The sequence below is a fragment of the Alnus glutinosa genome, chromosome 10 (assembly GCF_958979055.1).
Source record: "Alnus glutinosa chromosome 10, dhAlnGlut1.1, whole genome shotgun sequence".
In the NCBI taxonomy this organism is placed as follows: Eukaryota; Viridiplantae; Streptophyta; class Magnoliopsida; order Fagales; family Betulaceae; genus Alnus; species Alnus glutinosa.
This window is the reverse complement of record NC_084895.1, coordinates 2,877,099-2,890,231: the sequence shown is the minus strand read 5'-3', so window position 1 is coordinate 2,890,231 and position 13,133 is coordinate 2,877,099. Positions and strand designations below refer to the sequence as shown.

Genomic DNA, 13,133 nt, shown 5'->3' with positions numbered 1-13,133 from the left:
CAAGGATATTATAGGCATATTTCGACAAAATGTGCATTTTTGAAACTTTTTTATAGTTTGGGAGCCAAAATCCAACTGTTGGCACTTCGTGAGTCTACTTGTAAAACGGTTAGTAATTTAAGAGGTTAAATTATAATTTTTCAACCCAAAAAAAAAAAATAAACAGTTACTAATCGTTTTCTTTAATATTTTCTCAATTTGTCTGGAAAGGGTGGCACACAAGATGTAAAGATGTGTAAAATCTTAATTTGTCCTCTCCAATATACAGGAGCCTTCCACAATATTGACTATACTTTCTCTTACACAGAAGCTTTATTTATCTTATCGATCACTTCATAGTTCATATATAGAATCACTTGTGTAGACTTCGTAGGCCGCTTGTTCAATTCGCGCCATGTTCATTGTTAGTTGTTACAATCTTTTTCATTCAAACTCCTAACGTCTTCATGAGAGCCCACATCATGTTTTAGCGCCCCAACATCTTATGATGTCGTTAAGCGGGCTGGCTTTGATTCGATTTGTCACCATTTTAAAGAAGTGCGTGCTATATATATATATATATATTGAGGAGGAACAAGGATTTGAAATGAAGGGGCCGGGACGAACTAAAAAATGAAAATCCTTATAAGAGTAAAAAATTAATTTTGGAAGTTCATCCCCCAAGCTTAAGGGTATATAGTTTTGGCCTTTTATATGTGTGTGTGTGTGATATACTCAATAACCCAAAAGGAGTAGCCGGCCACATAGTTTGGACAAATTAACTTCCTTACTTCACCTATATTGGCGGCTGGGTACTCTATTTTCCTTTATTATTATTATCTTTTCTTGTAATTGTAAGTATGTGTTGCATCAGTTGGTGCCTAGCTAGCTACCTAACACATCTTAGTTATCCACATCAAATATATATATTAAATTTAGATTCTCTCCGATCTTCTCCTAATTTAAATATATTTTATTGTTTATTGGTTGTACCTGTTACCTGTATGGCATCAGAATCGATCTCTCATTTATCCCAAATCATTTGGCTTAATGCCTATTGTCGGCTTACCGCCCCCTTTTGGCCTTTCTTCACGTATATAGTTGACTATTTCTTCTATATGTTACGTAGCCGCCACTTCTTTATAATTCAATTTAAATCCTTTACTTGTTCCATTTTTCTACTCGAAAATGATTGCTGGGAATTCTTTAAGCAGGAGAATCGAAGTCTAGCAAGTAAGCAATATTTTCTTCTTCTTTTTTCGAGTTTTTTTAGTGACCTGAATCAAAATCTACAGACATGAAATCAGCTGCTAATAAGTTTGCTGTTTCTTATGATTTATCATTTGTACAAAAAAACAGGAAATTAAATCATCCCAATGTTTTCATTGGTGTTGAGCTCTAATAATATAACGAAAAAACATAAAGTTGAATGATATTAACAAGAGCATACAACTAAAATTCAGCTATCATTTCAATTTTGTCGCGGTCTTTTGTTTTGTTTTTTTTAAAGATCGACATGTTAATATTGACTAAAGGGAGAGAATTATAGTCCCTCAATCTCGTCGCCCCGCCAAGGGAGCAATCTCCGCGAGAGGAGTTGGCAGAGGAGTCGGGGCGGGAGAGTTCCGGCACACCGGACACGTAGGGTGCAGCCGTAACCAAGGATCCACACACTTCCGATGGAAAAGATGACCACAATCAGGCAATAACCGAAGCATATCAGTGTTTTTATAATCCGCCAAGCATATGGAGCAGCAGGAAGCGGTTGAGTCGCCTTTGTGGAGCTTGGCTTGGGAGTAAAGAAACTTGGGGAAGCTACGGAGAGCGGCTTCGTCGAGTCCCACATCGATGATCACAGAGTCTGAACGTTCGGTGCTTGTAAGGGAGTTGCCATGGTTGGAAGGCTCACTGAGTGAATGCCTGCGGGTGCAGTAGTAGGAAGCCGCGGTAATCATGACGATTACAGCAACGACGCCAATGGAGAATCCGAAGGAATAAGCAAACCCATTCATGTTTTCTGGGTCGTCATAGGAATCCACACTGCTGTTACTCATGATCCTCGATCTACTCGATTTGATACACAAACACAACGAGCCTTCTGGGTATATATGATCGATTCTGAAGCTTCGTCCCAACTAGATCTCTGAAACGTACACCTTGCCACGAGCGTTTCTTTTTGGTTTCTTGGTCAGAGGGATAGGGAGAGAGATATATAGAGAGGATCATGAGTTAGGGTTGTATCTGGGTATGAGAAGAAACGTGTGACGCTGCGGATCGATCGAGCAGTAAAGGAAGCAAATACATTGAAGAGATAAGAGGGAGGTGCATCGATCATTAGGTTGCAAAGATGGGGAGTTGCTATCTGGGGATTGTTTCTGCTACCGTTGTAGTTACTATCTGAGGATTGTCAACGGTTTGAATCATTTTGCTAAATAAGATAAATCCTCAAACAAAAAAACAAAAATCCCTCTGACTTCAATACTTTGAGGTCTGCTATAGATAAATCCTGGCCAAGTACAATAATATTGGCACGTTTGGTTGTTAGTGCACTTTTTGTTTAATGCATGCTTACTTATTGAAAATAAACGTGTGTCACGTTAATTAAAACATCTTTATCAATTTTGCATTCCCAAGAAAAAAAAAAAAAGAAGAAGTTAGAATGAAACGCAGAAGTTAATTAGGAAAAAACATGAAAAAAGCTTCAGGAACTAACAGTCGATTTTAGAAGAAGAAGTTAGAATGGAACGCAGAAGTTAATTAGGAAAAAACATGAAAAAAGTTTTCTGAACTAACAGTCGATTTTAGAATAACCTTTTGAATTTTCAAGTGTACTAATGTGAACCATCAAACTACCAAAATGTGCCAAAAATGTCACTTTTGTCGAAATATTCCTACAATACCCCTATTCTCTTAGAACTTTTTTTAAAAAATGTAAAATTAATCTATGTGGTTGGCATAAATTACAAATCGATCACTACGTACAATATAAAAGATAACTCAAATGTTTTCAAGGTATGTAAAAAAATAACATTTTAGTCATTTTAGTCACCAAAATACTTGACAGATTTTGTTAATGTCAACATCAACACTAATAAAATGATGACATGTGTCACTCATACAAAAAAAAATATCAATATATTAAAAATATTCATTTATAAAACTAAATCACTCCCTGTAGTTAAATTCCATCGAGGCAACCACCCCTTTTCATCTTGTTTTTTCTTTTCTTTTTTTCATTTTTTTAATTAAAAAAATTTAATTTTTTAATTTCTTTAACTTTTTATTTTTATATTAATAGTTTTTAAAATTTCTTTATTTTAAAAAATAGTTTTTTATTCATTTTTTATTTTAATTTTTAAGAGACTAAGGACATTATAGGAATATTCCGACAAAAATAATCTTTTTGGCACACTTTAGTAGTTTGAGGGGACACATTAGTGCACTTGAAAATTCAAAGAACTATTCTAAAATCAGTTGTTAGTTAGGGAGGTTTTTTTTTTTTATATATATATTTTTTCCTTATAATTACTTTTGGCATGTCTAAGAATATTGTTCCATTTGTTAATTTTTTTTTAGAAGGCTTTCTCTTTTTTTTTTCTTTTTTTTTTTTTCATATTTTGTTCAAAAAAGTGTTCTAATGTGACTTAAAATTGAAAATAATTTTGATTATTTTTTACTTTAGGTTGTTTATTGTTAACATAGTGGTCACACGTTGCCAACCAGAGGCAGGGAATCTATAATTAAGAAAGGAGCTACAGGGCTCGCCGATAGTGAATATTCTTTCTTTCTTTTATTAGAGAGTGATGTAGTATATATGTTGATTAGAAAGGGATGTATTATGTTGATTAAATTTTTTGTATTTAACGATTAATTTCAGTCGAATTCAAATACTATTTTTTTATTATTATTATTATTTCTAGTTGTAAATAAATTCATAGAAGGTTTTAGTTTTTGTGTGCCAATAAACAAAGATGGAATCAGGATTTTTCATTTGGAGGAGCTAAAGTATGAATGAAAGGTCAATTTTTTTTTAACTAGGGTCAAGCCTAATTTTTAAGCCTAAAAATACATATAAATATTTAAATTAATAAAAAAAAAAAAAAAAAAACTAAAGGAAGCCATGGCGTCCCTTAATCTACATACATAGGTCCATGCCTGCCGATGATGGTGCTTTTTGTAATCTCTTATATAAAACAAACTGTTAAAACAATTATTCGTTTATATGACATGTAAATGAAAAAAAAAAAAAAAAAAAAAAAAAAAAAAATTGCAACCTAATATTAACCGAGAATGGTGTCCTTAATTGATATTTTGAGCAATAGTGATGAGGGTGGAAGAGGGGGAAAGAGAGAGAATTAAAAAATTCAGAGATACAATAAGAAAATAAGAAAATGAAATAGATAAAAGAGAGCTATTCATATATTAATACAAAATGACTTGATTAATTTGACTCCCACCTCTCCGCTATAATATATAGACTTAATTAAGAAATAACAACCTTTATTTATAATTAATAGAAATGCCAACAGTCAAACTACATTTCGCAAATCAATGCAAATATTATAATTAACCAAACGAAAACTCACACATGCTAAATATAATATTAAACTTAAATGGAAAAGAAAATACATTGATTAAGACCATCTTTCTAAAAATAAAAATAAATAAAAAATAAAAAATAAAAAATAAAAAAAGACCATCTTTCTAAACAACTCTTAAAACTTCCAAGGCACGTTGTCAATTGAATACTTTCTCAAAAATCAAATAACCCATTAATTATGGCACTACATCATCCTCCTAGGTTGGAAAGAACTTGACCATGCATGACTTTTCACCCAATGGATTTGGCTTGGGTTTTTTTTTTTTTAAAAAAAAAAAAAACTACTACAAGAATGCTTCAGCTATAAATTTGCATGTATGTTCGACATACTCGGCATCTATTCATGTATTGGCTCATATCTCAATAAATAGTTGGCCAAAATACTTCTCCTTGAAAAGCATCACAATCTTGTCTCTCCTGAAAGTGCCCTCCTAAACCTCTGGAATGTAACCCCTTGATAATATCTTCTCTTTGCCAAAACATCACTGAAAATGTCAAAAGAATTTTTGTGGATCGAGTAATCTCTTGGCCAAAATTTGAATTTTTTTTTTTTTTTTTTCTTTTTGATAATAGTTGTCAGCCTTCCCCATGGAGATCCTAGTCTTGAAAGTCCTCTTTCATTTAAACAAAGGTTTGTGTGCCAGTTGAGCTGTAGCTTCTGCACTGGAGGCTAGAGTGAAGATATATATGGGGGATGTCTGAGACAGTCTCATCAGTTAACTTGCTGGCATTCCATTGACTTAACTGATGATGAAATGCTGCTTGTGCAGCTTGACGCGGGACAAGACATAATTAATTAGGTTCTTTAGTTTTATTTAAGATTTATTAGTTATTTAGTTTATTAGTATTTACTTAATTATCTTTTAATCAATTCTTGAAAGTTGTAATATTTTATAATTTAATAATGAGCTTAGCTAAAAACCAATCAAATTACACTAAGGTTTTGTCGGCATCTATTTAAATGCTCTTTTTACTCCAATTGAGACAGATTAGAATGATGAATAAACAAAGTTTATTAATTTCTTTTGAGTTGCGACTCTTTTTCTCCCTCTTCTTTCTAGTAGTGTGACTACCAAATTTTCCTTTTTCTTTTTTCTTTTTTTTTTTTTTTTTTATTGTGTGACTCAATTCCTTTCTTCTTTTTTTCCCTTCTCATGTTCTTTTCTCAATAATTTCTTTGTACATGAATCAGGGGAATCCTAATTTGACCTTGTTTGAGGTACTGCTTCTGTGTGCGGAATCATCCATGTTTGCAACTTCTAAAGTCACCTTTTTGCTTGAAAAATTTCCTCTTTTTTTTTTATTTTTTTATTTTTTTTTTATGAATAAGTTATTTTCACTGATCAAAACAAAAAAATACAACCACAGTTCTAGCAATACAGCTAAAACAACATAAACCCCCACAATTACAAACCATCAGTCTAACAATTAACCCCCCATTCACAACCCAAAAGAAGTAAACAATCACATTACAACACTAAGGGTGTGTTCGGCGTTGCGATTTCGTGAACAAAAAGTACAATTTTAAACAAAATCACAAAAAATAAATCGTTTGGATTGAGATTTTATGAAAACGCAGATTATATAGTTTTCAAATCGCAGGCAAGGAGATGCTGTTTTAAAAACGTAAAATTTTAAAAGTTGAACTGTGATTTTAAAAGCCAAACTACAATTTTTAGAATTAAAATCACAAACTCAAACGGACCTAACTACGAATAAAAGAAGCAGCCAACCTAATCTGACTATCAATGCAGATTGTCAAAATCAAGCCCCGGCTTACACAAAGAGCAATATTCCCATGAGACTTACTAAATTCTTCTTTCCACAGCCTTCAAAATTTGCTCCCCAGCTCTGCCTCCATAAGTGGTATACAACAGCAGTCAAGCATAATTTGCACAAACTTGCCAGTAATTAAGCTCTTACTCCTCCATTTTTGTGTACCAAGGCTCACAATATCAGACCATTCGACAGATGGGCCAGGAAACAAGCTTTTCTGCACAAGAGCCTTCCACAGCCTAGCACTAAAAATACAGCCAGGCAAAAAGCACAAGAAACATCCCCACCATAACCCCAGCTCAGTAACTTATTTTTTTTTTAGATTCAGGGTATCCCAGTTCATGCACCATTAGCCGGGCTTACCTCGGGCTGAGCCAGTGGTCGGAACCCCAGCTCAGTAACTTCTCTCCATTAGAAATATTAAAAACTTCTTTGGGATTAGCTAAAGCCAAAGAATAACAGCTATTTTGTAGTGACCATTCAACCTTCAATTTCCTATTCGTTATGTCTTCGGGTCTTCCCACGTAGCATTGCTGGAAAAACACTGATTCTTTGAAGTGACCCAAATAGGCAGCATACTCTGAATGGTGACAAGATCCACTGAACGAAGATAATTTGGCTTCAATCTTACTTTCAGAATCATAAATTAACTACAAGATAGCCAAATCTCTCGACCAAATTTTCCTCTTTTAAATCTTTGTGTGCGCATAATACAAACTGCAGCCAGCTTTTGCAGTCAAACCATAATTCCTTGGTATGAATCAAGAGAATTACTTTAAACTTATCTAATTAAGTCTTATCTTAATCTAGACTGACTGATACAACCAACTTCTTTCTCACTTAAAGAATTGGAGCATATGCTACTGAAAATTAGAGTTCACAGTAATCAAAAGTGCATTTATTGTGAGTTGTAAACATACATGTTTAGTTCACAAAATAATCATGATATGCGGAGAAAGATAATAACAAGTATCGATCCATGTGAGTTTTACTCACTCAAGTCGTAGGCAGGGTAAGTTATATATTCAAATGCATTTTTTTTTTATATTCTTCTAAATTGTTTATTTTTATATATTCTTATAAATCTGTATAATTTATTTTGAGTTTCAGTTAACTTGTTTATTCTTCTACTTTTTGCATTTTTTTATATATTCAAATACATATTTTTAGCAAACATTTATTTATAACAAAAATTATTTGTAAATAAAAGTAACATTATCCATGATATATGGGTATTTTTGAAAAATATAATTACCTCTAATTTTATTTAGAGATTAAACAAATTTATGGAGCTCGTAATGTCCAAGAAATTATTTAATGAATTTATTATAATTAAGTAAAAATAAGTCTATTTAATGTTTTTTTTTATGAACTTAAAGTTGGGGGCATTTTCGAAATTCCACCGTCCCTTCCTTTGTCTTTTTTGTTTGGCCGTGACAGCACACTTCTCTTCTTCACATTTTTCTATTCTTTTTTCACCCAAACGCACACACATTGCTGCAGCTCTCGATCGGGTGTTTCTCCCTCTCCACCCAGAAACCGTAGGCTCATCTCTCCCTCTCAAGTCTCAACTCTCATCTCTTCTCCACATAAGCTTGGCTTGGCATGGCAATGGGTAAGGGCTGGATTTCGTGGGGAAGACAAAGAACAAGGGTTTAAAGGGGCTGAAATTTGAAACCATAGGTAATTTCTCAACTCTCTTTTGCTCTCGATCTCGTCCCCTTTCAGGTAGATCATGGTTTAAACTTGAATTTGCACTTCTAATTAGCCATGGTAGTGCATAAGAAAGAGTATGGGGGCTGATTTGGTGAGCCAAAAAAATTCTGAAATTCTCACTTTTCTCTACTCTTTCACGTGAAGCTGGAGCTTTGAACATGGGTCTTGCTTCTAAGTGAAAGTTTCCATCATCTTCAAGCCTAGAATAGCGATTATCAACATCAAAGGTTTGATCTACCGATTCTTCTAAGGTAAATTCGTAATCCCTAATTTTGCCTAAGTTAGGTCAATTTTTGGGTGTTAGATTGAATCCCTAAAATTAGCTTGGAGCTTTTATATATAGTGAATTCCTATACATTATTTAAGCCATAGGTTGTTGGATTAAAGAATTAAAACTTCAGTTTTATTAATTGTTGAAGTATGGGCATAAACCTTAAATTTGATTAGTGTGTTAAATTTGGAGCTTTTAGGTGTTTAAACCTAGATTATTAATTAATGTATTAATTGCATTTAGAGTGTTAATTAATCCTAGGTTATCTATGGGCTCCATGAAAAATAGGTATTTATGGGGTTAGGTCCTAAAATTTATGATTTGTATAAATTGGAGATTTTTTTTTATTTGTAACCCTAAGAATGTTTCTATGTATAAGTAAACCCTAGAAATTACATAGGGTGCTATAGTGATGAGTTCTTAAAACAAACAAATAACCTATGGGGTGTTTAGAATTAAGAGTGTTTGAATTTAGTTTAATATGTGTTATTGCATTATGGAATGCACTATTACATTGAGAGTCATTGTCTAGGAATCCATAAATTGAGCCCAATATCTGCGCAGCCAAAGTGAGTATTCTACTCACTAAGATAATGTTACTATGCTATAAGTATTTTATAGAAATGAAATATTATGTTGTTTTCATATCGAACCAACAATACGTTGAATATGTGTTTTGAATGTTTTGATTAATTTCAAGTATGTTGAACTATGTCAATGATGTTTATGTGTTTTGAGATTATGAATATGAAATTGTGTTTTGAAATATGATTTGATGAGTTTTGATACCTACTGCGGTTGGAATTTAAATTATGTTTTGATGCCTGCTGCAGTTGGGATTTAAGTTATGCAAGTTGTTTGAGAAAGATGACATGTGAAATTGTTTATGTTTATAAGAAAGTATGTGTTTAAAGGCATAATCATGAAAAAGTAAAAGTATGGTATTTGAGCGTGGAGAACGGTAATAAACAAGACCGGGGTTCAAGGCCCTTGGCAAATGCAAAACGACAAATAGAACCAGAAACGGAAACAAAGGGAATAAATGATAAGCATGCATAGCATTGTTTCATGTGATGTTTCATGGCATTTTCATGATTATATGCATTTGTTTCTTGCTTAGACGTACGTATATGCTTAAGATTACTTGCATACATGTATGGTTGTGCTACCGATTATAAAAGTAATATGTTTTAGATTGGTTTATATGTAGATATTTCCAAGCGGGAGATTGGGACTTATCCATATGTTCACAGCTACATAGTATGCTTTCATGTACTTCTGATGTATCGGTGTTTACTTTACCAACTACGTTATATTTTCGAGGGATGGATTTTCATTACTAAAAATGGTAGTTGTTATTGTAAACGAATGATAAAAATGAAAGATCGGTTCTTTACAAAAACTTAGGGAGTATTATACCGCTGAGACCTCAGTAATTTATTGTTGAGGTGGTGAACTTATACTTTCACCTGTGTGGATGTGGTTAACTCCACAACCATGCAGACATTGATGCTTTGACTACAAGTACACTTGTTGTAGATGATGACCCCGTAGCACTGTACTTAGGTTATTACGACTGAAGTTCGACACAACAGTTGTAATGTGATAGACCACAGGTTGTCCACTCTTTTGTGTATTTTTGTATATGGCTTGTGACACTTGTGTCACCTATTCTTTTGTAAAGCCATTCTTTTGTCATGTATCTATGTTATGTGAAGCCATAAACAGATAGATTTATGTATGGCTCTTTTGTTGTAATTAACAGTTATGTATTTATATATGTGTTTTCCGTTGATATATGTTCCGTTGCACATTGATTATGTTATCCACTGCATAGATGTAACTCTGATTGTTAGGTACGTATTATGGGATGTGTATCATATGTTGGCTGAGTGACAAAAAGTCATACCACTGGTATTAGAGCAATTAGCTCTATGGTTGGTTAGGAAAAGCGGAAGTCTAGGGTTTTATTAGATTCTAAGGATAACAAAAGAGCTTTGGGATTCTAACCTTAACAAAAAAGCCTTGGGATTCTAAAAACTTACAACAAAAATAGGGAAAGCATAAATGAAAATTCTTGTGTGCATTGCATGGATTTTGTAATGCATTTGTCTTGAGTGGTGTTGTTTATTAACTCTGTGCAGATAAAGCCATGCCGCCTAGACGACGCAGAGTCGCACACCGCAATGTGGAACTGGGGTCAGTGAATAGAAGTGGTGGTAATGCACCTTCACCTCCACATCCTCCTCCACCTTCACCACCTCCTTCGCTGCCTCCTCTTCCTCCTCCTCCACCCATGCCCGACATGGCTCAGTTGTGGCCCTATGCCGCACAATTCATGATGGGCTTCATGATGAGTTGGATGGCCGCTATGCCTAAACAAGGTGAGCGCCATGAAACCATCGGTCATACACCGACCAACACCTGTGGGCACAATCCATCTATGTTTGATGGAGGTGATGGACATTCGGCAACAGACTATGCAAGTAGGAAACGATCACTGCCAATGGGAGCTCCTGCTTCCCCTCCGTCGAAGAAACTATCTGTTGGTTGTGGTTCTAGGCTCCTTGGAAAAGGGGATGCCTCTGCAAGCCACAACAATATCAGTGTTCTGCGGTGTATCAAGTGTAGTACGTGTGGGAAGCCACACTCAGGGGTGTGTCGTAAGGGATCTAAAGCGTGCTATAAATGTGGCCGAGAGGGCCATTTCTCTAGAGAGTGTCCACAATTAACAGTTACTTATTTATAGATGCGTTTTCCGCTATTGATGTGTTCCGCTGCACATTGATTATGTTATTTGTTATATAGATGTAACTCTGATTATCAGGTACATATTATAAGATGCATATCGTATGTTAGCTGAGCAACAAATAGTCGTATCACTATGATGACTTATTTATGTTTGTATAAAATAAATTTTTTTTTTTTTAAAAAAAAAAAAAAAAAAAGGGTCATCATAGAACTCATAACAGCCCTTTACATCCTTTTATAGAGAACTATAGGGTTCTAAAGTTCATGAGATTGTTGGTCCCCTTTGGGCTTTCACTCTCCAAAAATTTATTTCATGCAAGGATTCCTCTTTGGCTAGGCTTCCTCAATGGGCTCATTTTTTAGACTACATCCTAGCTTATTTGTTTTACATGAAACTCCTAGAAACTTCAAATAACTTCCTACAAACCTAATTAACAAACTTAACCAATTTTTAGTCAAATTAGGAGTCTTTCCTAAAAGGTTTCCTAGTTCGAGCATTTTTTTTTTTTCCCTAATTGATTGAGAAAAGAAAGTTACAATGGAAAATCCTTTCCATTCCTGATCTAAAAGGAATAGGGAATAAATGATCTTAAAAACAAAAAATGCGGTGGGCTCCCCAATATAAACTAAAAAAAAAGGGAAGAAGGAATGAATGATCCTAAAAACAAAAAATGGGGTGGGTTCCCCAACATAAACTAAAACAGTGCAGAAATAATTACAAAAAGTAAAAAATGAGTCAAACAAGTGACTTAGTCCTCTCAAATGACTGCACAATGCAGTTACAGAAGCAGATGGGGCACAAATTAAGGCGAATCTATCTGAACCTCCACTTGAAACCAGCAACAATTATCGGAAAGAGATTGAAGCTGAAAATGCATTGTCATAGTTCACATCAGGGACTTCTGAAAAAAGAGGAACCAACCCAAAATCGGTTACAAAAGTCACAAATTGTTCAGACCACATATAATCAAGGAGACAACAGCCTAAACAACAAAAAACACAGAAAATTACGAAAAGAAACAAGAAAAACACTGGAAAAATAACAAAACACTAAACAGCAACTGTAGCGGCAAATGAGGGAGGAGGAGCTAATATTCGGCCAAACCACGCTTAGGAGATGAAGAACCATGCGCTGGCGCATGAAGGCCACGCGCCAGCGCGTGGAGAGCGGATGATGGAGCTGAGGGGCAGAAAGTGAGAAGGCCCAGGAGCACGGTGGGGGGACGCATCTAATGGCGGGACGGAAGGAGGATCATAAATCTGATTTTGAAAAACCAAACCCATAAACTTCTGCAAATTCAAGAAACAGCCGGCAAGGAGCGGAGAAAAAATAGAGAGCAGGACGGTGGCATGTAAGGGGCCCGTGGCAGAGGCTGAGGCTAAGCTGTTGTTTGGGGGAAGAGAAAAAAAAACACATAATGAGAAAAAGAACAAGAGACAAGAAGGAAAAAGGGAGAAGGGAATTAATCCATTCCTCTTCCCATGAGGACCACGGAGATGGAGAAAACATACAACTTTCCAAAATGAAACACTTTCCTTATTTAGTTGTGACACCCAACCTTTATACAATAAAAGCGCAAGTGGAAATCTCTAATTTTACACGTGATATTACGGCATCAAAGATAAAATCTCGCAGCAAAAAAAAAAATTTCTTCGGGAAAAGTACACATAACCTCCTTAAACTACCACTCAATTATCAATGTACCCCCCAAACTACCAATTGTGTCAATGTCCCCCCTAAACTACCAAAAAATGTCAATGTCCCCCTAAGACCAACAAAAAGACAAAAATGACCTTAATTTTTTTTTGAATAAGACAAAAATGTCCTCATAAATTCAAAAAATTAAAACTAAAACTAAAAAATTAAAAAAAAAAAAAAAAAAAAAAAAAAAAAAAAAAAGCAAACAAAAAATAACTGAAATTTATTTTTATTTTTTTAAAAAAAATAAAACAAATGAAAAAATGAAAAAGAACAATTTTTTTTTAAAGAAAAACAAAAAATAACTGAAATTTATTTATTTATTTATTTTAAAAGAAATA

General features: G+C 34.2%; 2 protein-coding genes across 2 annotated transcripts; one reads left to right on the top strand and one right to left on the bottom strand.

The window, feature by feature from the left end:
• Positions 1 to 1,337: 1,337 nt before the first annotated feature.
• LOC133879924 (RING-H2 finger protein ATL70-like) lies at positions 1,338 to 2,430 on the bottom strand. The gene has a single exon (XM_062318737.1). The coding sequence runs from the start codon at positions 2,031 to 2,033 to the stop codon at positions 1,533 to 1,535; it is 501 nt and encodes a 166-aa protein (XP_062174721.1). The 5' UTR covers positions 2,034 to 2,430; the 3' UTR covers positions 1,338 to 1,532.
• A 5,383-nt stretch (positions 2,431 to 7,813) lies between these two features.
• On the top strand, positions 7,814 to 11,106 carry LOC133880697 (uncharacterized). The gene is made up of 3 exons (XM_062319687.1): positions 7,814 to 8,038; positions 8,216 to 8,322; positions 10,487 to 11,106. The coding sequence occupies exon 3, from the start codon at positions 10,495 to 10,497 to the stop codon at positions 11,089 to 11,091; it is 597 nt and encodes a 198-aa protein (XP_062175671.1). The 5' UTR covers positions 7,814 to 8,038; positions 8,216 to 8,322; positions 10,487 to 10,494; the 3' UTR covers positions 11,092 to 11,106.
• The last annotated feature ends 2,027 nt before the right edge of the window (positions 11,107 to 13,133 follow it).

Excerpts from the sequence above, each read along its gene's own strand:
- LOC133879924 (XM_062318737.1), bottom strand. The coding sequence starts at position 2,033 with ATGAGTAACAGCAGTGTGGATTCCTATGACGACCCAGAAAACATGAAT.
- LOC133880697 (XM_062319687.1), top strand. The coding sequence starts at position 10,495 with ATGCCGCCTAGACGACGCAGAGTCGCACACCGCAATGTGGAACTGGGG.